General features: G+C 43.0%; 1 protein-coding gene across 1 annotated transcript; it reads left to right on the plus strand.

Annotated features, from left to right (window-relative positions):
• Nucleotides 1–1,028: 1,028 nt before the first annotated feature.
• On the plus strand, nt 1,029–23,065 carry LOC142405345 (uncharacterized). Its single transcript, XM_075492630.1, has 5 exons — nt 1,029–1,150; nt 1,399–1,969; nt 10,844–11,382; nt 12,725–12,791; nt 17,602–23,065. The coding sequence occupies exons 2-5, from the start codon at nt 1,411–1,413 to the stop codon at nt 19,119–19,121; spliced, it is 2,685 nt and encodes an 894-aa protein (XP_075348745.1). The 5' UTR covers nt 1,029–1,150; nt 1,399–1,410; the 3' UTR covers nt 19,122–23,065.
• Nucleotides 23,066–26,432: the final 3,367 nt, after the last annotated feature.

Genomic DNA, 26,432 nt, shown 5'->3' on the forward strand with positions numbered 1-26,432 from the left:
GCTTTTTCTGTAGCAAGGGAAACAGTAAACCAGCTGGTCTGGATTAAAAAATGGAGATTCCCAACAAGTTTCAAATAGAATTTGTAGGGGAAAAAAAAGAGCAATGTGCTGTTTCTCCTCTTTCCTGTGTAAGTGATAGCAAAGGGACTGTGTGAGAGCATTGCAAAGATACTCTGAGAGGGGGTTTACGTGTGTGTGAGCCCGTGGATGGAAGGAAGCTGAAGATAATGAATCAATGAATAGTATTTTCTGTAATTGTTCTTCTGTCCATAGCTACTGTATCTGTGCTGGCCAACTTTCCAAAGACAAAATGCGGCATCGCTGTTAGTGCTGAAGTGGACACATACTCGGTGTCGCTTTCCCCAGTAGCATGTGGAAGAGATTAGATAAGTGAGGTGGCTCCTGCTGCGGGGAGTTATTCACGCTTCGGAGCACTTGAAAGGTATGCTGATTCTCACACATCGGTGTAAGCGCTGCCAGAAAGGGTCTAGGAAAACTGCTTTATCAAAAAGCAATACACATCACCACAGCCGCATGGCTGATTTAAAGCCAGAATCAGTCCTCCGCTTCGGTTTATGCTGCGGCTATAGGTAGCCTCAGAGAAAACGGCAGCTGCCGATCGTGGTCATCTTTGATGTAGGTTCCTGACGATCAAAGTGAGAAACAAGAAATCCAAATTACCAGTAACTTTTTCCAGCTGCGTGAAATATTCTTTACTGGAAACTGCGTCGCGCGTGTACTTTATTCCTGTTGTTTCGGGGTCATTATTATTATTTTTCAGGAGAAGTAAAATCACTCGGAATGAAAGCCCACCTTTTAAGACCTGTACATATCCCCGCCGGGCGCCTTGGGATAACATTTACGGCGAAGAAACGCCGCGGGAGAGCCGGAGCCCGGCGGGCGGCGGGAGCCGGGGGGCAGCCCCCTCCTCCGCCCCGCCGCCGCCCCGGGCAGCCGGGAGGGGCTGGAGGAGCGAAGGAGTTAAAGGGAGGCGCTTGGGAAATCTGATGCTAACGAAGCCTCAGGAATGTTGCACATTTCCATTCCCCTCCAGCTTTCGGAGGAGGTCAGTCCGTTGCGGGCAGCCGCTCCGAGGAGCCCAGCCCCGAGGCCGCACTTGCTCCGGGCGCTGCCCCGCACCTTCCCGCAGGTTACGCCGGGAGACGCCGGGGAGGGACGGGACGGGACGGGGCGGCGGGCGGTGGGTGGGTTGGTGGTGTGAAAAGTTCTTCCCGGATTTGGGATGCTCTGGCAGGACCTGCAAAACCGAGGGGGAGAGGGATGGCGGGGTCCGCGGCTCTGCGCGCCCCGGGGTAGGGCGGAGGGAGCGGCGGGCTCGGGCCGCCCCGCAGAGAGGGGCAGCTCTCCTGACCCGCCGCGGCCTCTCTTCTCTTGCAGGCGCGGCCGGAGATGCCGGGGAGACGGCTGTGGTGGGCGCGCTGCTGGCTCGGCGTCTGCCTCTCGCTGCTGGGCGCGGGGGGCGGCACCGCCGTGCCCTGCGGCGGCGGCGGCGGCGAGGCGCCCCCGCCGCCCTGCCGCGGAGCCCGCTGCGGCGGCAGGGCCGGCCGCCCGGCGCGCTCCTTCCTCCACACCGCCACACCGCTGCGCCCGCCGCAGGGCAAGGCGCCGCCCGCCGCCCCTCACACCGCCCCGCCGCCCCGCCCGCCGGCCGGCAGCGCCCCGCACCCCGCCGCCAGGGGGAGCGCGCCGGAGGCCTGCCCCGGCGGAGACTGCGCCGCCAACGCCACCCGCCGCGAGTGCCAGGGCCTGGAGTGCCGGCTGCCGCCCCGCCTGCGCCCGCGGCCCCGCGGCCCGGGCTGCGCCGGCCCCGCCGAGGGCTGCCCCGAGCCCGCCCTGCTGCGCGCCGCCGAGAGAGCCGCCCAGTTCGCGGGGGACGACTTCGCCTACGCCGCCCCCGAGCTGGGCGGCGGCGCCCTGGGGGTGCAGCTCACCTGCGACGTCAAGCCAGGTGCGGGGCGCCCTGAGGGGGCCGGGAGGGCGGGAGGGGCCACCCCCCGGTGCGGCCAGCGCCGAGGGCCGCGGCCGGGGCTCTGCCGGGGTTCCTGCAGGCCGCGGTGGCTCGGCATGGCTCGCCCAGAGCCGCAGTCGCAGGGGTGCTGGGTCGTCTCACGCCTGGCTGGAGTCCGGTGAGCCGAGGGGCTTGAGCACCTCTGGGAGCCCGGCCGCAAGGGCGCCCGCGCGGGGACGCCAGGCCTCCACATTTTGGGAGAACTAGGAGTCAAATCTGGCACTGGTCTTCATGACGCATGGGGGAACTGCTGCCCCGGCTCCCCTCTTTTCTCCCCTTCGTCTCCCCTCTGCACACACGTGCACATAGGAGACCCACAGCAGATGAAACATGGCAAAACCTTTTCTAGTGCTATTTTTATACAAGTGTAAGACCTCTGACTGTCTCTCTCTTCAGTCTGGTATTTCTGGGGTTTTTAGTTTATACCAACATCGTACAAGACTTCAGTGGGGTGTGTGTACGTTCCACACCCACGATGAACGGACTGGTGCCATCGGTAAGAAACTTGCTGCTGCTGCTGACAAATTGTCTCACTGTAATAGCCAGCAAAAAAAAAAAAAAGAAATCGCAGAGCCTCTCTTACTGTGCATTGTTCAGAGCACTTGTCTGTCAGTTGACGAGAGCGCAGTTCTGGTCAATTCAGTATTCCTGTAGGAAGCCAGGTATGTCCATGGTTATACGCACAGGTCAGCAGAAGGTGTTATGTAGTTGCCTGGGATGTGTGGATTTACCCACATGAAAAGCACCAGCAGATCTTTAATGACCACAAAGCAGTTTGGGTTCTGGTTTAATGCCTTATCTGAAAGATATAAAATGTATGAGGAAGGGTGATTTATTTTGTTCCCCATTGACGTTAAAAGCTAATGGAAAGCATGGAGAAGGTCGTTTAGACATTGTCACATGCACATGGCTAATCCAAGGGCTGTGGCTGCTTCAGACACCAGAGCGCGTGCCAAGCCTCGTTACCAACGTTTACTTAGTGAAGTGACATCTCCCTCCAAAGCAGACTCCAGCACTTAGTGGTGATCCCAGTCCCAGGGCTGAGATTTAACTCCCCCTGTGCCTAGTGCAGTGACATTGTCTGCCTTCATCTTGCCTGATAGTGCTCCCAGATGTCTTACAGAACCTCTGTATGCTCTGTGGCCAAAGGTGGATGGAAAACAGAGAAATCAGTATGATTACCCTCTATTTTCTCTGCTTCTGTGTGTACTCTTTGTACTAGCATCCTAACTCCCACGCCTCCCTTTTGCAAATGGACTGAGGAGATTTGCATTTTCTTTGTCCTTATCAAAATTCATCTCTGTGTAATACAAGCCCTGGCAAATAATAAGGGCATTCGGCATGGACAGAAAAGACGAATACTTCTTGGATGGTGCTGAAAGCAGATGTGCTGTATCTCTGTGAAGGTCTTACAAAGAGCATCCAGCTCAGCATGACCTCTTTCTCCAAACATCCTCTTACTCTTTGGCCGTCTTTAGAGGACCCGGATCAGTCTGTGCTGCCCAGTCTCCAGTACCATCAGCACGTCCAGCTAACACGGTGAGTTACATGCACCCTTCATCTCCTAGGCCTTAGGGTTAGGTCCTGTGTCCCCTCTGATGTGGGAAGTTAAAGCAAAAGGGTCGGCAAGTGAAGATACTGGGGATTTTGGAGACTCGATGCAGAGTTCACTGTACTCTTTCAGTTTTACGCTCTTTGCAGGTATGGTGCCGGGTGAAGTCTTGGAGGAACAGAAGTGTGGTTAGAAGTTTCCCTTAACTAAATCCTTGAATGCATCAAGAATGGATTATACCTTATGGCCAGTGGCAGTCATGGATTTGTGCATTCATCTCCTTCCTGTGGCAGAGAGAAGCATCCTATATGGTGGAGGGAAAGCAGTGCACAGTACTGCCCGCTAAACTACGTAGTCTTATGGAAGGCACTGTCAGCATGGAAGCACACAGTGAGCAAACCTGTGATAACACATGAGCTTCTATGTGTGAGAGAGAGTTTTCAGATGAGGACGACTGCACCCTCAGAAGTTCTCCCCTTTCACTGTTTTTGCCTTGCGGACGGCGAGTGACACTGGTTGGCACCAGCTCACAGCCAGGCCCACTGCAGCAATCATGGCTGCAGTTGGTGTGGATGAGACCTGCTGTAGCCATACTTCTGTCCAGAGTGGGCAAAGGATGTGTACGTTTTGCCCATTCCAAAGATTGGACCCAGGCCTTCTTCACAAGGCAGCTTTCTCTCCTAGGAGTGGAAGAACAGTGTACTGGATTCATCAACACCTAGCAGAAATTCCATGTTTTTGGCATCAGGAACAAAAAAATAAGCCATGTTGACAGTCTTTGGTTTCCTTCAAGTCAGTGTACAGGCAAGCATCCAGTATTCTGCTCTCCCTGCAACCTGTAACATTCTCTGCATTTGCCTGAGACCTTCTTTTGAACACAGATCAGTGGGTTTCCTGCATTAGTGCAGAGAATACGTTGTTCAATCCCCATTTGCAGCTGGAGTGGTGGGTCTTGGAAATGAGCATGGTTCTGCATAGCAATTCCAGCATGGCTTGTCTACTAGAACAAACAGAACAACAAAATGTGATAATCGGACATCTAATTAGGGGAAATGCATTTACAGTTGACTGGGGAGAGCTGCTACTCAAACAGCATGCAGTGAACACGACAGGGCAAAGGCATGTAAGGATCATGATGAGCATACTGCAGTTCTAGGCTTCTAAAGAGCCCTGCTAGGGGAGACTGAGAGCTCACTCAAGAGCAGTGCCCAGTCTGTATGATGGAGATGGTGGCTTTCCTGCCATGAAATTTTGTGGATAAATCTCATTATGCAGGTGTGGCAGGAGTCTCTCTTACAGATGTGCAGTACAGATGCAACTTCATGGAGAAGAACCAGATTCAGGGAGAACTGCCCGTGGTGGTCAGTACCATGTGGCGACCAGCAAGAGCCCCTCTGAAGGAAATCTAGGGACCTCTTGAGTGCAGCAGTGAATATGCTGCAGACAGGCTTAGCTGAGCTCTAGGAGTCTCTGGGGTTAGTCAGAGCGCACAGAGTCGCCTCTAGTACTCAGAGTGGCTGCTGTGTGTTTGCAGTCCTCTTTGCAGTGTCTTGTGAGATGAAGCTGCTCCATGTGCTCAGCATGTGACTTAAGTGAGCAGGAGGCGACGAAAATACAGCAGTATTTTTTTTCCTGTGCACAGTACCTCATTTGCATGACTGCAGGGTGATGTCTATACATTTTACAGACAGCACAGGTGTATGCCTCCATCCTGGGCAATCATACATTTATTTTAGCCTCCAGGAACTTGTCACACAGTCGGAAAGAATACAAGTTTATGACAGATTATCTGCCACCTCTACATCCTCACCTGTCCTCCTAATTCTTCCTCAATTAATCACCCCAAAAGAGGAGGTTTCTTTGGCAGCCATGTGCAGAGGATTTGTCTTGGGGTTTTCTAGTGTTCTTAGATCAGAGATAAAGGTACGGTTAGTTCCCGGTGGAAGAAAGAAACAGAAGGCTGTCTGGCCCTTCAGTTTCACATCTAAGGTGTTGTAGCTGAAGACAGAGGAAACCGTCTATTCAAGAAGAAACAAGTCAGTGACTGGTCCTGTCTTTCCCTTGTTTTTAGGGGCACATTTCTGTCTGGTTACCATTTCAGCATGTCACTCTAAGGCCAGCTGCATGGGGTGTTTCTTTGCCATTGCCCTCTCCTCGGACAGCAGAGGAGCTGGAATACGCTGCCTAGGTGACCCTAGAGCCATTTTTTCTGCCTGTATTAATTCACCATCCACAGGTGGAGACCTGGTGGCCCACCCCAGCCTATGACTACCAGCTCTGTGACAGTACTCATGAGTAGATTTGTAATGATTCTTTAGTCACTAAGAGAGACCGCCCCTCCAGTTTACCTGGTGGAGAAGGCTGTGTTTTGGTGAGCAGGATAATCTTTTGTTCAACCTGTTGTGTAGCCCCATTCACGTGAGGTGCAGTCTACTTGAATGCTTGCTGAAGACCACGCCTGATATCAGCCCTCCAAGATACAGGCCAGTATCAGGGGCTCTGGCTGATTCCCAGCACCGTGTCTGTGTTTGCAGGCTCATCTGCATGAACCAGCCAGAACCTGCACAGTGCTTCTGTGGGGATCACACAAACATCTTCATAATCTTTTCAGCCAGTATCACCAGCACCACAGCTACTCTCTGGAAAGCTCCTGCCAGCTGCAGCTGAACCACCACTTCTGTTGGCCAGGTGAAGATGCTGGAGTGCAGACTTGTACTCCCTTTTCAAATCAGATGAGCCCATTCCCCTGCAAGATTGTCACTGCTGTATCTCAGCAGCACCGTGAGTACACCTTACTTCAGATGAAAGACTAGCATCCCAAAAGAAGGAATGCAGAGGACCTGTTTTTGTTTTATCATTTTGTATTCCTCTGTGTTTCTCTCCTCACTCATTAATTGCCATTAAATCCTTCATTTTTTCTTATCAGACCCATCTTTCTGTTGTTTTCTTTTGGGCAGACTTCTCTGCAGCTGCAAATACCTGCACTTGGGCAAAATACTGTGCAGCTGCCATATCTCATACCTGCCAAACCTTGTGAACAATGTTATAGGTTCTCATGCTGTTGCTATTTGTGCACTGAGCAGTGCCTGCAGCCCACTGCTCTCATCTGCTGTGGTTACCAGGAGTGACTGGCACCATTAGATGGCCCTGTGTTCTCCGTTCCGATCAAGATCTCACCTTCCCTTCCTCGCAGTAGGACGACTGCCTGCTTTTAGCTTCTGCCCTGTGCGCAGTGGCAGATTGTGCCTGAGGGCTACCTTGTCCATGCAGCGTGCCCTCAGGATGATGTGTCTGTCCTTTCCAGGCATACTAGGGAAATGTAGCAGAGGTTCGTATGTGATATTATGTTTGCACCATGGATTGATCCTGGAAGCATGGAGCAGATGTCTGAAAAACAGACCTTGCCATGGCTGCGTGTGGTGTGTGTGTGCAAGGAAAATAATATTGCATCTGTGCTTATGGGAACATCTGAGTGTTGCTAGTGGGTGTACCTGTTTGATGCTTGTCTGGGCAATGTGGAAAGGTACTTAAGTGGGGTTGTTGGCATCTACTAATGTGTAAACATCACTTGCAGTGGAATTCTCATAATTTTAGATGTCCGCAATAGAGACATCCCCATCTGACATGTTCACAGTGCCTTACCTTTATATAGTTAATAGAGAGAAACAAGGCCACATTCAGGGCACTCTGCATCTGAGCTATTTTAGACTTCTCCTTCAGAATTCTTTTGGCAAACAAGATATCCCTTCCACTTAATTGAATGTAGTTTATTTTCAGTAGAGTCTTCTCTTTCGTTCAAGAGCTTATTAAGCTGTCGGTTGCTCTGCATTGTGAACTGCCAGTAGCACTGACTGTACTGTGCAGTGAAGGGCCTCTTGTACTGGTAAGTTCAGTCGTAGTACTGCAAAATGGATAAAAATGAGAGAAAAAAAGTCACAAAGGATTTTTTAGGCCTCATATTCTCACCAACTGAGCTTTGGACAGCCGAAAGGAGCAAAGCTAAATTGACTGACTGGAATGTAGCTGTTGTTACAAAGTTCTGTAAGGCCATTTAGGGCAGAGATAATAGAAAGCTGGTCCATCACGTGAGTAAGCTTCACTGCAGTCAGTACTTAAAATTATAGCCATTGTTACTGCCAGAAAGTCAGACAGTTACTGGTTGAAGACAATGCTCCTTAAGAATGTGCTTAAAAATAAACTCTACTTTATGTCTCTCATTGAATCAGGGCTTTAGTTAACCTTTCTTTGCTCTGATAGTTTTGCTTGTGTATATGAGAAAACCCCAGATTCCCAGGACAGGAAGAGCCCAATAACCCTGTCTTAGAAGAGTCTGTATTCTCCCCGTCTATGAATTTGTGATGGCTGGAATCCTTCAAAATGTTATTGTTATTGATCCCTGAATCTCAGCCACTGAGAACTGGAGGAAAAGTGGTTTTGGCAAAAAGTGGTTTGGTAATATATCCTTGACTATAGGATTCACTCCCTCTTGTAGTTCCCCAGAGGCAGTTCCCTGGGCTGACTTTTAGGTGGTACAGTTGGACTTTTCCTCACCTCTGTGAAGGTTATTTCTTTTTTTCCTTTTTCATTGAGAAAGAGAGTCAAAAGACCGAGAAAGGGTGAGTTTAATGCTGTTACTTTCATTACTATTTGTTCCTTACAAACCTGGATTTGTTAACATTTCAAGCTTAAAGTATAATCTCTTTCTGAAGTTATTGATAAAGGCAGACATGTACGCAGCTCATTTGACAGTAAATGCAATGGCTGTTAGTACTATGTAGCAGTTTCCTGGGGGAATGCATTTAGATTTTAGGTTTTCTGGCATTAGAAGAATATTGTGCTCATTATTTACTACATTTTTATTATTATTATTGATAACTGTATTGCAGTACTAGCATGGAGCCCTGTTCTCATATGTGATCCTAGCACGTAAGAAATCATATTAATGTAGGACAAGAGGATGAAGTCACTCTCAGAAAACTTACAGGGAGATCTACCAAGAAACAATTAAGTAACAGTAGTCAACACGGTAGCCAAAGCCTCAATATGCCAGCTTTCATCAGCTATTTTTCTAGGTGCATATGCAGTATGTGGCCAGGTAAGGGCCGCCCTTTTCCTCACAGGCTTCCCATCTGCTTTGAAGACATAACTCTTGCTGATACATGGCGTAGTCCTTTTGCACTGTGTTGTCACTCGTACAGCCAAAATACTTGGCAAAGACCTGTGCTCTTCTGCCTGTATTCTTGGTTATAAGCCAGACTTCTGAGAGCAAGTGTTTTGTCAAAAGGAATTTGTTAATGTCTTTCCAACCTCAAGCACAAATGGAGCCCATGTAGGCTGATGAAAAATCTTGATAGGCAATCGCAGTGTGCTTGTAACTGTCTTGCTGCGCAGTATCTGTCAAACCTATGGGCTGTTTTTAGGCAAATTTGACAACAGGCAGAGGTATTAAAAGTAGGCAAGGCTGTATAAACTTTGTAAGAGGTGATTAAAGAGAGGAGAGAGTGGAATATGAGCATTTCAAAGTTTGCCTCTAGCTGTTAATCCTTTCAGCTGGTAGGACAAAAGCAGCTTGGTTGTTGCTCCGTATTCTGAAGAAGAATGGTAGCAAAGGTTGTGCTACTTATTTAGCCAGTCAAGTGGAAGACACAAATCCACAGAGAATCAGATGACATTGGTTCTGCTCTTCACAGAACTACTTGTTCATGTTAGACAGAAGGAGATCTGGGGGTATAATTTACCAGATATTTCAAAATCTGGAATTTCCAACTTGGATGGGGGTGTGTGGCCTTTTCTGGATCCAGGTCTTTACTTTCTCAAATCCAGTACCCTGCAAACTTCCTTAATATTTAAGTGAATACTGAAAAATAAAAATTAATGTGCCTTATGCCATGAATAAAAGTAACTGAACAGCAAAATATTTTCAGAACTGTAAACAGGAACTGGCTATGGTCTTTTTCATTGTGTCATCCTTGATGTTCTCCACTTGAAGAAAATTCAGTGCTGCATAAGAACAGATGAGTGACCGTATTGGATTCAGGATTCTCTCTCAGGCAGTGTCCAGCAGCGGATACTGTAGAAAGCATGGCATGATATTTGCCTAGATCATTTTCCCAACTCTGACAGTTTGTTGCTTAGATTTCCTGAACCTGATTGATGTCTGTGTATATTTTAGCCCCAAATTGATTTTATTTTATATATTGGGCCAGCAACTTTCTGGACCCGATTGAACTTTTAACATGTATTGAAACTGCTGCCTTCATTTAATGTCCCCTAATTCTTGTACTGGAAGAAAGAGTGAAGAGTCTTTCCATATCCACTTGCTTTAGGACCCCTGTAATATAACACAGATTTTTGGTTTCTTTTTTTTTCCTGAGCCTGAAAAGTCCTACCTACTTTCTCATATTGTAGAGTATCATACGTTAGATTTTCCCTGCTGCCCTTCTGTGAACTTTCTGAGTTCTTTGGTGCCCTTTTTTGAGATGGGGCACCAGGACTGCATGATGTATTAAAGATGCTCTATTGATTAGTATAATGTCATAATGATACATTGTCTTCTGTTACGTATTCCTTCTAATTAGTCCTAGCATTTTATTTGCCTTTTTGACCTCTGTTGGGCACTGAACTGATGATTACATGGCTCTGTAGCCCAACTTCTATATCTAGATATATTACCTCAAGATTGTTTCCAAGTGGTAATAATAATCTACAAGTACAACAGTTGATATAAAAAGCTTAGATTTTTTTTTTCAGTGGGTGCCTCATTTCACCTTTATCTCCTTTGAGTTTCTTTTTGCCATTTTATTGGTGCTACTCAGTATCATAGACTCCTTTTGCAGCTCTTTGCAATTGACCCTTACTTTTACTGCCCTTAATACTTAGTATTCTCAGCAAGTTTTATCACCTCATTTTATTGCCTCTACAGTGAAAATTGACCATTTACTCTTTACTGTATTTGAACATGTACATAGGAATGATTAATCTGTTATTGAACCCCAGTGATGATTAATTTATGCCCTGAAGCAGAGGGCTTGATTGTGACTTTTTTAATGTCTGCAACTAAAAATGTTGTTGCTTATGAAATGGAAGACCTTATGGTCCCATGAAGGGGCTACAAAAGTAGTAAAGGAACTGGCCTTATAATCATGACTTGAATTTAGTGAGACTTTTCATTAACTTATTAAAATTTGAATGCCTTTGAAGAGATAATATAGCAAGCTGGAAAATTACTTTTCTTGGACAATAATCGATCATTTGTATTTCAGGAGAAAATGAAGTTCCATCTGAAGATGCCCTAATACTACAGCTGCACCTTGCAAAAGGGCATGAGAAATTTACTGAAATGCTAAAAAGCCAACAGCAGATCATTGTCGATTTGCAGCAAAAACTTGCTGAACAGCAGCACATATTGGTTAGCCAGCAACGGGAGATTCTTGAACAGCAAAGAAAAATGTATGAGCAAATGGATCTGATCAAAGTCCAGTATGGCATGCTTTTTGATACGGTGAAACAAATGTCATTTCAGAGTTTGCAAGAAGATATTCAAAATTATTTTGAAAGTCATCTTCAAGGACTTCAGAACCAGGTCAGAAATCATCTCCAGAAGTCATACTCTGTGCATAAAGTAGAAGTGGATGCAAAAGTCATTAATGTTGGGGAGTCTTTGCTGGACTGTGGCCTTTGTGAAAGTGATGAATTTTGCAATTTCCAAAAGACACCTTCACAATGTGAAAAATGCACATTGTGTCCTGCTGGTTTTTTCCAAATGGCCGAGTGTTCTGCAAACTCTGATCGGATTTGCCAGGTGAAATACAATTCTGTATCTTTCAGTTATTGCTTATGAAGTGTTGTGTTGGACATACTGGGATAACATTCTGGAAATAACTACTTGGAGAGCTAGAGAGATCCAGTTTGAAGCATGTGTTTTACTGAATGGGTCTATGGCTCTTCAAAGTCTGCCTGAAGTTTTTTGTGGGTTTTCTCTTTACCATTTACTGCTCTAAATGGGGCACTAGCTTGTGCTTGTTGGGTGTGATGCTTTTCCAAACCTGACAGCTGGCAAGACTTTGATTCTTTTCATCATGGTAGGAAAAGACATCCTAAAACACGTATACTTATGCATGCTAAGTTTTTTTATTTAATCCCAGTCCACTCTACAGGAACTTTTAGACATCTCTGAAAAACAGAGGAAAGCTTTACTAAGCAAAACTAGAGGTCAGATATTTATTTGTAAGTTTGGAAACAAAAGTTGTCAGTTAAAACAAATGTAAAAACTAGTTTCAGCTTAAACATAACATACAAACATATAAAAATGTAGAACATGGATGCTTTTATTATTAAATACATTTTATTATTAAATACATTTTATTATACAACACAAAAACAGCGTGTAAGCAAAATAAGGTGGTTCTTTGGTCACTTTCTCTCGTTTAGAACTCCGAAGATATATGGGGAACTTGATATTTAAAGCTGTGTCTCTTGTTTGCCAAGTGTTGCCCCCAATTCTTAGCTTAACATGAGCCCAAACGGCTGGTGACCTAAGCCTAAGATACTGAGAAGAGAACCTGAAAGTCTGTCTGGTTTCCTTTCTACTAGTCTCAGTTTTCTTTAATGCTAGCATTTAAATGCAAAATGTAGCCTGTTGTTATTTCCCCTCTGCCTGCTGTAGGGTGAAAGGAGGGCTTGTTGACAGGAAATACTACTTTATCATTTACCTTTCTTGTGTGTTTTTCAATTAGCACCTTCCTCCCAGACTAAATGTCTTTAAGAGCCTTTCCTAACACTGTCTCGATTGTTACAACGTCCTTAAGACCAATTGAGTGATGCATCGCTCTTGGGGACGTGGTACTGTCTTACAGATCATGCATCGTAACATGTGTTAGTTGTACAACCAAACCATTTAGCTTGTCATCTGCACATTACTAGCTTTCTGTGGACACCACACAGTCTTTTTGGATACCTTGTTAAAACAGGTGACAAATCCAAAACAAGTTGTCTTGCTCCAACGTGCTTATTGGATCAGCCCCCTCTCCATCCCTACATATGCCTTTTACTGGCAGATGGGTGTCACAGAGCCTGAAGAAGCGCCTGTTTCAAATTTAAGTTGTTGCGTTAAAGTGTTTCAATATGATTCTTGTGATTTACAGGACAGAGATGAATGCACTGAATCTCCAGGCATTTGTGGTGAGAGGATAAAATGCCTGAATACTCCGGGTAAGTTATATTCTCTGATAATTAAAGAATGAATATAATTAGATCTTCAGGAACAGGCCAAAGAGATAAATAAGGACTCAGGCTTGTATGTTTGTGAGTAATGGCACACTCAGCTTGCTGGAATCAAAGGGGTTGAAAAACACTCAGCTATAAGTTGATAGCAGTTCTTGTGGACAATGGGCTATTTAGGACATAATATCCACTAGGAGTATTGGATGGTCCCTTTTACCTTATTTTCATGGGGTTTTATATGCTTTGGTTTTAATTTTCTCTTATGAGCTGACTTTCTTCTTGTTTATGCTGGTACAAATGGGGTCAAAATCAAATATATTATTCCTAATGGAGAAAAATAGTTGTCATTTTCCTTCTGCTGCACTGGGGTAGATATTTGATTTGATCTAATGAAGGTTCTTATAAGGCCTCCCTCCATCAATCTTATTCTCCTTTAGCAACAATATTGTCAAATACTAAGGAACGATCAACAGTTTCCATTATTTGTGGGAGCTTGGGGGAATTTTTCAGACATTGAAGAACAGATTTGACTGGAGTTCTGCACATTAATAGACATACTGAGCAAATTATATCCAGGTACTAGGTTTCTTTCTACTTGTCTAATTTTTGGTCAGCCAAAAAAACTTGAAAGGAACTCTGTGATCAAATAGAGCATTCCACCAGTTGTGACCTCTACCTGAGGGCTCCCAGTCAAATAACTGAGGGAGGGCTTCATTGGGTTTTCTGTTTTTCCTCCTCCAGACTTCTTACTTGTAAAAAGAGGGTGGCCTCTCTGAGGGGCAAGGGCTGATTTTGTACTATTCCTGCCCTGCCACTGGTGGAGAAAAAAGTGAGAGGGAATTGGTCCTAGGAAAGGGTTAAAAGAGGACATGGGCTCATATTGTCCTTACCTCCTCTGGGCAGGGACTGTGGTGGGTTGGATGGTATTACTACAAACACCACAGGAAACTGGAAATGACTAGAGGAAGAGAGCACTTAGTGTTGCCTTATGTGGTAAATGTTGTAGAGGAGGTACCATCAGTCTTACAAAAGAAGAGGCAAGACACTTTCAGAGAGCCTTAGTGGTGGCAGTTAGACGCAAGACAGCTTAGGGCACAAAATTTGAGACAGAGCATTGGAAAGGTGTAAGGCTTTGTCTCTTCTTTAATAAGAGACTGGATTTGGTTGAGTTGGTGGTTTTGTGGAAGGAAGTCCACAAGGCCCCAGCCCTAGGAAAGGAGAGCACCAATGTGGTAGTCATTTGGTGTTACTCTATTCTGTGGCTTGGAAGAGGGAAGCTGTAAGGAATTTATCCAGAGGGTTCTGTGGTGGGGGGAACCCAGACCAAGAGTGGGTCAATACAACTGCTGGAGGAAAGTAAGTGAGGGCAACATACTGCCTAGAAACAGACGGATAGTGGTGGTGTGTTAGACCACAGAAAGGCAATAGCAATGTATTTGAGAGGAAAGGACTCTTCTCATGATTCCTCCACTCCTAGTTTTAATGGTGGCTTTTAAAGATGTGAAACCAAACTATTTCCTATTACCTGGATCAGGAATCAATGTCCTGTCAATGTCGTCTCTGTCTGTCATGGAAGAGAGAGCGTTCTTTTTATTTTTTATTAGAGAGGACTGCTACTTTCAGCCTGTCTGTTCACGATAGCTCATTATCTTATACAAGTGCAATTAACTTGTCAAAAGGGAGGCTGAAACTGAATGTCTGTTTTGGGTAATGTAGGGGAGATAGGGATGTGATCTGACAGATGAGTTCCAGATGTTGTATGTGGTTTCTTGAGCTGCACGCAAAGGTTGTTGCATCTGTAGCAACTCATGTTCACTGTACAGTGTGAAGGGAGGCAGAGCAAATAACAATAGAGAAACATGCAACTAGGAGCCTCTCTTTCTTCACCCTTCCACTTTCCTCTACATCATACCTTCTTCCCCTGCTGCTTTTTCTTGCTTTTATCTGGGATGGGAGTTGTTAGGTTATGTGATTAAAGGCTAGTCATCAAGGGGCAATGACAGTTCAAGGTACCTAATCAGCAAAAATGGAGTCCAGTGCATTGTTTCCTTCTTAAACAATCATGGGAGAGTGGTCAGACTGTTGTCTTTGGTGTGAACCCACCAAGCGGAGTCAACCAAAGGCACTCTCCCCAGAATGCCATGCAAGCTGAAGAGGACTTACTGTAGAACTTACTGTGGGATGCAGGGGGAGGTGGAACGAGAACCTAGACAGATAGCCCTGATTTGTAATTAGCTGTGTTGATTTGTGATGATCCAAAATTGACGTAGAAGGTTTAAAAAGAGATGGATTCCCATACTTAATCTGCTTGAAGAATAACCTTTGCATCAGGCAGTTATGAGTAGTAACAGCAGAGAAGCATATGCACGACTTACTCTAATTGCCTTGCAATTGCCTGGCCTCCATGAACAGTGAGGGCTGGTGAATGTGCTGCAGAGATACTCGATTTCACAAAACCAGCTTGAGTACAGCTGGGCTGCTCGCTGTTAAACCAGGTGCAGCAGTGCCCAGGCGAGGAGCCAGGAAGAGGTGGGAGAGGTTGTTGGGCAGTAAAGAGGAGTGGGATGCAGTCACAGCGTGCTGCTGTGCTGGCTTTCTGATGTTTGGCTGTCATTTGCTGCTTGACCTCTTCTGGGCAAAGGGTGGGATGCTGCTGTTGCCACTGTGTCCACAGTGTAAAGCGGCCTGTGTGCTGCTTTGAAGTCACCTATTTGAAGTACATGCAGGGGGAACACCTGCTGCAGATCTAACCAATAAAAGACTAGACAGTGAATTAGTGAAAGTAGTCACCACATGTATTTGTAAAACTTGATATTTATAAAAATCCTTAAATATACATTAAAATATTTTAAAGAAGCAAATAGCATAAAAAGTATTTCTAGGCACTACTGCAGATCTTCTCTGCTATGTGAACCAGCTGTATTTGTGTACTCAATAGCAGTTCATCCAGTATTTCTCAGTGATGGGGGGGCCATTGATGTGAGAAGTAGAACTGGTTAAGAAGTATCATGTGAGCAATTACACCGTGGTTAAAACTGATTTCAAAAGGAAAGTTTGTCTGGGATTTTTTTTCTGTATTCCCTCTAGAATGTTCTTAGTTGAAAAAATGTGATCTTATTTGGTTTTTGTTTCTTGTAAAAAAAAAAAAAAGCCAGACACTTTTGGGGGAACAAAGTGTTAAGTTTCTCTTGACTTTTTTCAAATAGAAAAATCTTACTGTTCTGCAGTGAGCTCTTTTGAGAAAATGATACCTGGTCTCAGAAAGAATGTTCCCACATCATAAATTGTATAGTCCTACATATCAGTGTGAGTGGAGAATCATCGCTTAAGTGAATGAAGCATAAATAGACAAAGAGATATGAGGGTGAATATATGAAGCCTGTATAAATTAACACAGTGTCTGGTGTTCTCTGCTGAATAATGTAGTATCAGAACTGAATTTTAGCCAATATTCTGACCTCCCTTGTGGGTCAGGTGCATGTGTACTGCTCTGTCTTGCAGTTCGCAGTATGTGTAGTGTGCTTTTCTGCCTGCATCAGCAGTCTGCATCAGCAGTCTGCATAGCCAGCTCCACCCTGGGGTTAGCAAATGGAGAAAAATGGCTTGTTGCGGTCCATGTCAAATGCTTGTAGTCCCAGTCTCAGAGCAAATCCCAGCCCAGATATAGCAACTTTCCAGCCGAGGAGTAAAGCAGACTCTGTATGACAGAGTATTTAGATAGTAAAGGATATTTAAGAAGAGCTATAAGAGGGATGATTATTGAGTTTTGATTATGGTGGTAAAAAAGCAGAAGCGAGTGCATTAGTGATTAAGCTTTGAGGCACAAACTGCAAGTGGTTATTCTTTAGGGTGCCTCAAATCTTGTGTGATGATTTAGATCCTGAAGGCTCTGTGCACAAAGGTTTTGGGCACTGGTCGCTCCAGCTGGAGGCATTGGCAGCTGATGGTGCTCTTGGAAAATGGCCATAGAAAATTACTGGCTGTTTTTAAAACCTGCTCTTTGGGTGTGCATTCTTTGATCCACTGATGTCATGGTGTACCATTTAACAGCACAAAATTGCTTTATGTCAAATAAAGTAATTTCAAATGACACCTCTAGATATTCTCTTTACTGTTTGCAGCAGTGTTTTATTTTAACTTTAGACTATTACAGCCACTGCTGTCCTGTGTCTTAGGGCAGTGGTGTTCCACCTTTTAAATGTGTGGACTTCTGCGTAATGATTTTAAGCTGCTGTTTACAATTTTGTTTTTCCTACTTGTCTCTTGCAGGTTCTTTAAAAACTGTACACAGAACGCCTGGGGTCCATATCCCTTGGGTTGAAAAGCACTGCTTTAGCAATCACAGCTATAGCAATGCAACCCCATAACATGGCTGGGCAGACAGTGCACATTTCTCCTTGTATAAGGGAACTCTCCATTAGTTGAAAATATCTTTGCTGCTCAGTGCACTAGTTAGTCACCATACCTTTTACCTCAGGGAAGGGAGAGAGTGTCTGTGGAGCAATATCATTGTATCTGATCTGTTACAGGCTTTGGTTAGAACTGCCCCTATGTAGCTCCTTTCCCACTCTAAACCACTGGACTCGGTTTGGACAAGGTGAGTTATGCCTAATGTTACCTCTGTTTGCTATCAAGTTTCCTTTAATAGCACAAAGTGATCTAACATCATAATTGCCTTCTGTTTTCTCCCTTGTGATTAGGTGTGTTATCAAAGATACTTGATATGTGGAGCTGTAGAGTTCTTATTTTTAGTATTTTAAAGGTATGACAATAAAAATTGTCTGTTTCCTGTGAACAGGTGGTTTCCGATGCCTGGGAATTGCTGAGAAAGATGCAGCTTTGGGAATGTGTGGAGAGGAGTATTTCTTTAATAAGGAAATGCAGGAATGCCAAGCGTGTTTAAAATGTGAAGATGGAATGGTGGCCATGCCTTGTTCCACTGTCAGTGATACGGTTTGTTCAGCAACCAGTGAAAACAAGCTCTCCGAGTCTTGGGCTGCAAACATCATTCTACCCTCTGTAAAGTCTGGCATCTCTCAGGTCTACTCTGGCTTGAACTTGAAGATAAAGGGAAAGCTTCCCTGTGAAATCCTATCTGTTGAAGATAACAGCCTGGTATTCAGGCAGCATGGTCTGTTGTGGACTGACCTAAATTTTGCAGTAAAGCACAACTGCAGGAATTTTTTGCAACTTTCCTTAAAGCTAAATGGCACTGAGGAAGGCTATGAACTGAGCGGTGTTCGCATTGAACAGCCAGAAGGAAAGTATTTCCAGAGCACTAGTTTAAGCAGTGCTGCTGAAGTGGAGCCCAGCCAAACTCTTTCTGTGTATTTGAGGAGCCCAAATCAATTTTGCAATCAAAGTAAAGACTTAAATATTTATGATCTTAATACCCCACTCAGTTTGTTTTGGTTGTCCCATGACACAGGTGCTGTGGCACTCAGTGCACAGATGTCAACAGCAATGCATTACCAAACCAACTATCGACCTACCTTTAAAATAATTTCTGTTTCCGACCCTTACATGCTAAGTTTATCTCATGATGACAGAGCTATAAAGTTCACTGAAACCGGCATTGTCAAATTTGTGTTCCACCAAGCATTGTATTCCATGGGTCATACGTGTGTCCGGGAGGGCTTCTCCTTAATTTCTTATATCAATAGGAATGGTACCAACAGAGAATTAATGAATGTATTTAAATCTGGGGTAAATTACAGAGACACATCAATATCTGCTTCTGGGGCCACAAAAGTTGGTGCTGGAGATCTGATCAGCTTTGAGATACTTTCTCCTGCACAGTGTAATGTTCGGTATTTTGGAGATAGTTCTGGAATTAGTATGTTTAGCCTCATCTGGATCCCTTCAGCGGTTTCTAGTGCCATATCAGCCACAGTTTCTGTTACAGGTCTGCCTACTGGAGCTGTGAGAAACAAATTACTGGATTTCACCCAGGTCTCATCCAATGAGAAACAGATACAGCTGGTTTCTTCTGGACAGCTTGCTCAGAAGTATTTCATTTTTACTGAAAAGGGAGTTGCCAGCCTTGCATTTAACTTAAAGCTAATCCACTCATGCAGTGTGCTCAAAATGACTCTCAATCAGTTGACCATGGATCACATGCAACCCACAGCAATTGCTCAGCAGATTGGAGGTCAGATGCCAGAGGGAAGCATATGGACCAGTGTGTCCCTCCGTGCATCTTTTGAAGTGCATAATGGAACACTGATATCAGTTTCTCTTGACTGTGTGCGTGGAAGGATCAATCAGATCACTCATGAACATGGAACCAGTATATCTATTTTATGGATTTCATCTTAATTTCTGTACAGTGAAGTTAGCACAGAATTGGGGTTTAAATTGCATTTGGATTCTACTCTGATTCTATACATATTTGACACCTTATACTGTGTTGACATGAGCAGATTGTCCCACTAAAATGCTCTGAAGTTTAGGAATATTTAAATATAATCTTAATTGAATGATCAGTATTTAAAAAAAAGAGCTTTCAGTGTTGCAAGATTTTACTTCTCTTAACATCTTCAGGCAGGGGAACCTTGAATTCAGATCAAACTCTCTTATTTTCAATAAAGCAGTCTCTTAAAATTGGTTATTTCTGGACCACAAAAAATTGCAGGTGAGGGTAAATACATACCTTTTAGTACTGTAACTGAAAGCAGCACAGCCAGATAATGGAAACCTGCTTTCAGTTTCTTCACTGCAACAGGCTAATAACAAGAGTAAATGCACTTTGAGGTTAATTTGTCTACATCTTATAAAATGTTGTGCTTTCTATAAATGGAGAGAGCATGCCTCAAACTAGAGGTGATAATATGGTAACACTTCAGTATACATGCTTAATATTATAGAAATGGACCTGGGTCGAAAATAGAACATTGTTTTTACAACAAAAACGTTGGAACTAATGACTGTTCTAATTGAATTTGGAAATAATCTGCATTTAAGTAATTTGGGAAGGCTTTTTTCCGTTTTTAGTTTTGCCAGTGAAAAGTTGCAGGATGAGAAGGAAGGAAGTCTGTTCTAAAAAGTAAGAGTATATAGGAGAAAAGAAATGAGTATTAAAAGAATGACTTGAAAATGAGACTTTTGGAAATTAAACAAATTTTTATTCCTTTTCTTATAAATGACAAAATATTCTTCTGACTAAAAAGGAACACCATTCACAAGCATATTTATTTAGCTGAACAGGTACTTAATTTAGAAAGGGGTTTTTTTGTTAAATCTCTCAGTTAATTCAGAGAAATGGTGTATTCAGTGACACTGATTTTTGTCTTCATCCAACTCTTCCATCAAACTATTCTTTCTTTTTCTAATCTATGTAGAGTGTTTTCTGTCGTTTTCTCCTTTCTCCTCCACAAATGCTGCTTCACTCTCACTCTCCTTTCTCGTTTCTTTTGTTAGGAGTAAATGGCATGCTCTGTCACATAGCTCAACTCTTTACAGCCTTCTTTTACCATCCCTACTAAAGAATAGATGTATGCATGTCACATACGTAATTATAGAAGAGGGACATTAATAATGCACTTGCAGGCTGCCTTACATCAACCTTACTGAAAGACAGAATATTATGCACGATACAACTTTAATGTAGGTGTCTGTCTGAGTATGTATGTCTAAAATATATGTATTTTCCTGTGCTCTTCACCTGTTTTGGAGTTTGTCACACTGTTTTTGCTGTATAGTCTCCTCCTGTAATTTTATGTAAAAGAATGAACCCAAGTTCAAGGGTTCTTCTGTCTGGTGGTTCTGGTTTTACTTGCAGCTTTATAACTGTGTCCTTAACACCTGTGGTTATCTTTCCATTCTCTTTTTTTCTTCAAGTGTATACTCAAAGATGCAGGCTTTGGACAAATTGCTCTCCTAATCCAAACAGAGAACAGTAGTTTTTCTTGCTTTCAGCTGCAAAGTCTAAGCAGTCCGCCACAAGATACCTCACTGGGCATTGTTGAAGCCAGCATAAGCATGCAAACCACAGTAAGTTCAATCCTGGTGTCCCCAAAGTCTGTGACAGAGGTCTCAGTGCATGTGTGTCGCCAGGCTCTCATTCGTTCTCGCAAGGTCATAAGGAAGGATGAATTAAAGCGAATATTAAAGGTGTTCAACATTTGCAAAATCCTGTTATCGTTACAGAGGATATTTTGTAGTGGTAGAGAAAGACTTCTGGAATGAGAGCATGTGTTATCCATTATATACAGAAGGGCTGCATTACCTGGGAGCAGAGCAATTTTTCTGGGTAATTCACTCTGGAAGTCTACTGAGACTGAACAAAGATGAAATGCCACAGGAGTTAAAGTTTTCCGATATATCCATCTGCTTTCTGTAGAAGAATGCACGTGATGCAAGAGGAGCTCTGCAGAGAGCAGACCTGGGTATTTCTAAGGTAAGACTTCAGGGGAATACAATGTTAGACAAGGCTCGAAATGATACGCTTATGGTTTTGTTTTAGAGGAAGTTAAGAAAGTCACTTTCTCACGGGCATAACCCCTTATTTTCCTTTGCTGTTTTGCGCTATGCAGTTGTGTTAAAGGCTGCCACTCCCCAGTATAACGTCAACTGAAGAGCCATTCTAGATTTAAACCTGTGTAGCAGATATCAGAATCTAATATTGACGTAATCTGGTACATCTTTAGCAAAGTCCAGATGTTACTTGAATATAATAAGCATTTGCCTATATATAGCGTATAGCAAATCTAATGGCATGATTTGTATGAGTATGCTTTATTTGAATGAGATTGTGATACCAGTGGAATTGCTTGAATATGGAAGAGACTGATGCTCAAATCCTGTGTTATGCACACGTTGGGGGTACTTGCATTTAACTGCACCATTATTAAAGGATGCAGAAACTACCAGGGAGGTACAAGTGAACATTATTACAGCTAAGAGAGGTTTCAGAGTTTGAATTCTTCAGTCTTTTCGGAGGATTCTGGGGGGAGTGCCCATAATTGCCCTTAAATTCCGAGTAGATTTTCAGATGCACAGTGGCAGAAATGCAGTATTTTGCATCCATCTGATGGTGATAATGCATCTAATACTGTTTTGCTAATGTCATCTGTGGTAACGTACTCACATGATGAAATAAAAGTCTATTAAATATGTAGTATTAATTGCAACTTAGAGCAAGCTTAGCCTTATTTCAAGCAAGAAAAGGCTGATCATTTGAGCCTTTTTTGCATCTCTCCCTTTCGGAAGAAAAAAAGCCTGGATCCATAGTTCAGGCCACTCACTGACCTTGGTTATAGTAACATGAATTTGGAGTGAGTGTGTTGGAGTCAGTGTGGATTTATGATAGCCTGATTAACGGCATAGTATATAGCCTTTGCATCTATGAAAATGATATATATTGCCTCATACCATGCAACATTAAGTGGTGCACTATGATCCTAAATAAGATAAAGTTCAAGAGGAATCAGATGATATACAATGAATGCTAATTTTATGGCACTTATCCCATTTGCTGTAATAAATTGCATGTTTTATTGGCAGTTATATCTTATTAATTATATTTACAACTTTTGAACTTTTAAATTTGTTTTTTCATACGTTTCTTTCTGTTAGTAGCACAATGTAATACTGTGAAGTCTGGAATTCATTTAAAAACTTTTCTTTTGCATCCTTTGATACCACGTTCAGGAATATGGTTAAAATAGCTGGAGACAGTCTCTCCAGTCCTTTCTGCCAGAGAGTGTTTCCAATGGAGGTATTCATAAAGTAATAAGAGTACGTATGAGCCTGGCAGAATCTAGCTGTACAGAAAGAGTTTAAGTTAATACATCCAGGAAGGCAGGTGGTTATTTCACTTACGTTATGCAGATAATGGGCAACAAGTTGTTACAGAAAACTTGACCATTACAGGAGGAAAATAATTTAGGTCATATAGTGCTGCTCAAGAAAAAAAAGGATTTGGCTTACAAAAACCTGCATTGTTTTGTATTGTGAAACATTTTGCAAGTTCAAAGATTTTACCTGAATACATTTTATTACCTATACAAATTTTTTATGCTTTCTATGAAGTGAAAACTGGGCAGAATATGTTAAGTCTATTTTAATATTGTGGATGCTTCCTCTGTTCTGTGGTCTCTGCAGATTGCAGTACACTGTGAAAACTACACTAGTTTCAAGTGGTGCTTTTTAATGAAATTTCCTACTTTGAAATATTACCATATTTTTAAAATACTGTTTAGACACTTGCCTCTGTTAATATTATATTGTAATATGTTTTAAGAGAACTTTACGGAAATAAATAAAACAATACGGCTTCACTGGTGTTTTTGTTCTATTCTGAGGAAGACTAATTGCGGCTATTGTGATTTTTACCACTGACTCTTGGGGCCAGGATTTCACAGATGTTATCTGAATTAGTTACCTGTGTTTGCTGAAGTGGCACTAAGCAAGAACAGTAATAGTACACATTTCTAGAGCTCATCTAGTCTACCTGTTTTCTGTTCCCACTGTTGGAACTGTAGATCTGAGAAGATGAAAATTGTATTTGATGCTACTGTACTAATAAATACTTGTGTCGAAAGAGCAGTACAGTTTATCTTGTTGCTACCTGCTACCACCCTAGTAATACAGAGGAAAAAGAATGAGAAGAAGAAATTTGTCCTGCCCTGGTGCTTCACAGACTCTCTGTCATATGTGGAAGCTTTGACAGTGTTGCGGGGGGTCCTGATCAGACCTTTGCAGTAGCACAGCTATGCTTTTGTCAGGGTCTGTGCAAGTTAAAGCTCATGTGTTCTCAGTAGAGACTCTCTATGCTTATTTTAAATTACACAACTGTTTCTTCTTGTCAGAGATGTTATTGGTTATTAGATCTGAGTGAAAGAAAGGTGCTGTCAAATGACGTCCGTTTAGAAATAATTTTGAAACAGATTCTTCCAGAAAACAATTTGAGACCAAACTGGTAGTTATTTCAGCCTTTGCCATTAAAAGCAAAAAAGAGAAATTTTACATGGTATGTTTTTCACCAATTGCATTTGTACTGATTTTAAGGGCTCAAATAAATAGTTCCTATAAGAAGGGGATTACAGATGTTATTAACATAGCCTAAATTAGCCAAGGATGAAATTCAGAGGAAGGAGAAAAGAAGTGTTCGTGAAATACTGGGAAACCATCCTCCTCCAGGCTGGATCCAAAACTGCCCCTTTCTCTTCTGGCCTTCAGCAGCTGACATGGTTTATGCCCTTTCCATGACCGCCCAAACCACCTTGATCTTTGACTGCTGCGTGCAATGGCGCTCTCAGATTCACCTTATGTTTCTCTTCAGGGGTCTGACGGTCACTTGTACAACATCCATACATACGTGTCTAGAAGCACGCTGTGCGACCAAGCCTGGTGCCCCTTCCTCTGCTTGAAGGGTTTACCTTAAAATAAGGCTCAGAAGATAGTAACTGTGGTAGTGGCAGTGCCTGCGCTGCTGTGGTAGTGCTGCCTGACAGAACTACGTAGTGAGTGGGCCTCAAAACAGCTGTGTTGCCAAGATGCTGGACTTCAGCACCTCTTTATCTATACACGTATACACGTCTTTCACTGTCTGGCTCTGGATGTATGAAAGCCAAATGACTGCAAAAGGGCGATCCAAGACAGTCTTGTTTGCATTAAATAATTGAATCGTCATTGCTAAAACAGAGTTTCTTGGCCAGCTGCAGTTTGTGTAGCTTTCTTCAGTCCTTCCTTGGAGCTCTGCAGGCACGTTGTGACCTGCAGGATTGCATGTTTTGTTTGTAGGCTCTTCAGAAGAGAAACTAACCGCTCTCCAGACAGTCTAGTGCAATCTTGTTAAATGGCATCTCTTGAAAGTAGCCTTAAAAAGCTGGATGTAATTTCCTCACTAGAAGAGTGTTAATGCCTGGCTTTAGCAGAAGCTTGCAGTAAAAGCCTGTCATGTTAAAATATCTGTATCCTTGGGATAAATAGCATTTTCTCTAAAAGAAGAACTGTGGAAAAAGGATTTTCAAAAGTTTCTACATCTTCTTACAAAACCAGCTTCTCCAACTTTCCCCTTTGCCATTTTTCCACTGGAAAGGTAGAGGAAAGAAAGGAAAATAAGAAAGTGAAGGTAGGGGAAATGGAGATAGAAGGGGAGAAAAGTGGGAGAAAGAAAAAGCAATCTTCAGTGTTTAGGTAATTTAATGTATGAGAATTTAAACTAGTTTTCTTCAGAACTTTCTGAAAGAAATTCTTAGGTTTTTTAACCAGTTGTAATTGAAAATTTGTTCAACCAAAAATGATGTCTATCACATTTGGCTTCATTTCTGTCTCTTCATCAAAGCACTTCCCACCCACCAACTTCTGTAAACTTCAGTAACATTAGAGTATCCTGAATATGCTTAAGTATTTTGCTGAGCTGGAACATTAAGTTGAGTAATTGGATTAATTAAGTGCCAACTTATATTGGGAAACCTGTGGATATACTTGTGGGTTTTGGCATGCAAACCTCAGTTTTCATCATTACCTCTAAACTATGTTTATATTGGGAACTGCTTCTCATTAGATAAATGAGCCTTCTCTGAGCTCCATGTTATCATCACTTGACTGCTAATGGGACCTAACGTTGCTCATTTAAGTCTCCTTTGGGTATTTTTCTGTTATACTGCAGTCAATAATGTAGACATGTACTAAGAGTCTTCAGGACCTCTGTACCTGGGGGATGTCGACAGAGTGTTCTTGTCACAGTTAGTTTTTCCTGACTTGCTTCATTGTTTTAAATCATAAGTTGAAATCGGTTCAGGAGTCCATATGATAGATATGGGCTTTCAAAGCAAATGTGACTTGGTGAGTGATTTAGACTGGTAATCACATCTGAGTTGCATAATTGCAGCCTTCTCTTGCAGAGTATAAAAAACTTCTGAGAATATTCATAGATTAAATGCAGGTGTCCTGAGTAAAGAGCTGGAGATGCTTTGCATCAAACTCAAATAAAAGCCTCATACTCAAAAGGTCAAAAAAGTAAAAAGATTTAGTATATACTGTAAAATATACTGTTTGTTGAAGGAGAAGTACATTTGTTGGTTTTATTAGGAGAGGAGAATGAAAACGTGTGCTTTATGCCAGGTAGATAAGACAAATTGCTTAAGATGCCTTTATGCCTGAAAATGCTCTGTACTTCCACTTTTTCTTGAACACATACCGAGATTTGTTTAAACCTTTGCTTCAAACTACTGCCATATCAATGACTTAACAGACTTGATTTGTGCTAGAACCTTTTTGAGGATATTTTTCTCCCCGTATGCCAGACAAACATAATACATTTCAAATACATCTGATCAACCCTTGGAAAATAGTATCCAATACTGCAAGTGTCCTGAGAGATGAGAGCCCTGTGATTCTGGTTGAGGCAGCAGTTGTTATCCTCAGCCGCTTCAGCCTCCTGAAGCCCTTGTCCCAAGGTGGTCAAGCTTTCCCCCACCTTTTGGCATTGCTAGAGGGGTGCAGTGACAGCTGTCTTGCCTGGGAAGCTGCAAATACTTGTTTTGGATCGGCCACGAATGTTTTTTTTCCTCTGATTTCAGCTGTTCTGCCTTCCACTCTCCTTTCATGGTTAGCCATGAGGCCGAAAATCCACCGTTCCCACATCTCCACCACTGATGTGCACCTTTATTTCTGCTCTCA

This window comes from Mycteria americana, chromosome 2, assembly GCF_035582795.1.
Source record: "Mycteria americana isolate JAX WOST 10 ecotype Jacksonville Zoo and Gardens chromosome 2, USCA_MyAme_1.0, whole genome shotgun sequence".
Lineage (NCBI taxonomy): Eukaryota > Metazoa > Chordata > Aves > Ciconiiformes > Ciconiidae > Mycteria > Mycteria americana.

Bases quoted from the DNA above. Each gene is read 5' to 3' on its own strand.
- LOC142405345 (XM_075492630.1), top strand. From the start codon at position 1,411: ATGCCGGGGAGACGGCTGTGGTGGGCGCGCTGCTGGCTCGGCGTCTGC. The intron at 11,383-12,724 runs GTGAAATACAAT...TGTGATTTACAG, and splicing joins ACTCTGATCGGATTTGCCAG to GACAGAGATGAATGCACTGA. The intron at 12,792-17,601 runs GTAAGTTATATT...TCCTGTGAACAG, and splicing joins AAAATGCCTGAATACTCCGG to GTGGTTTCCGATGCCTGGGA.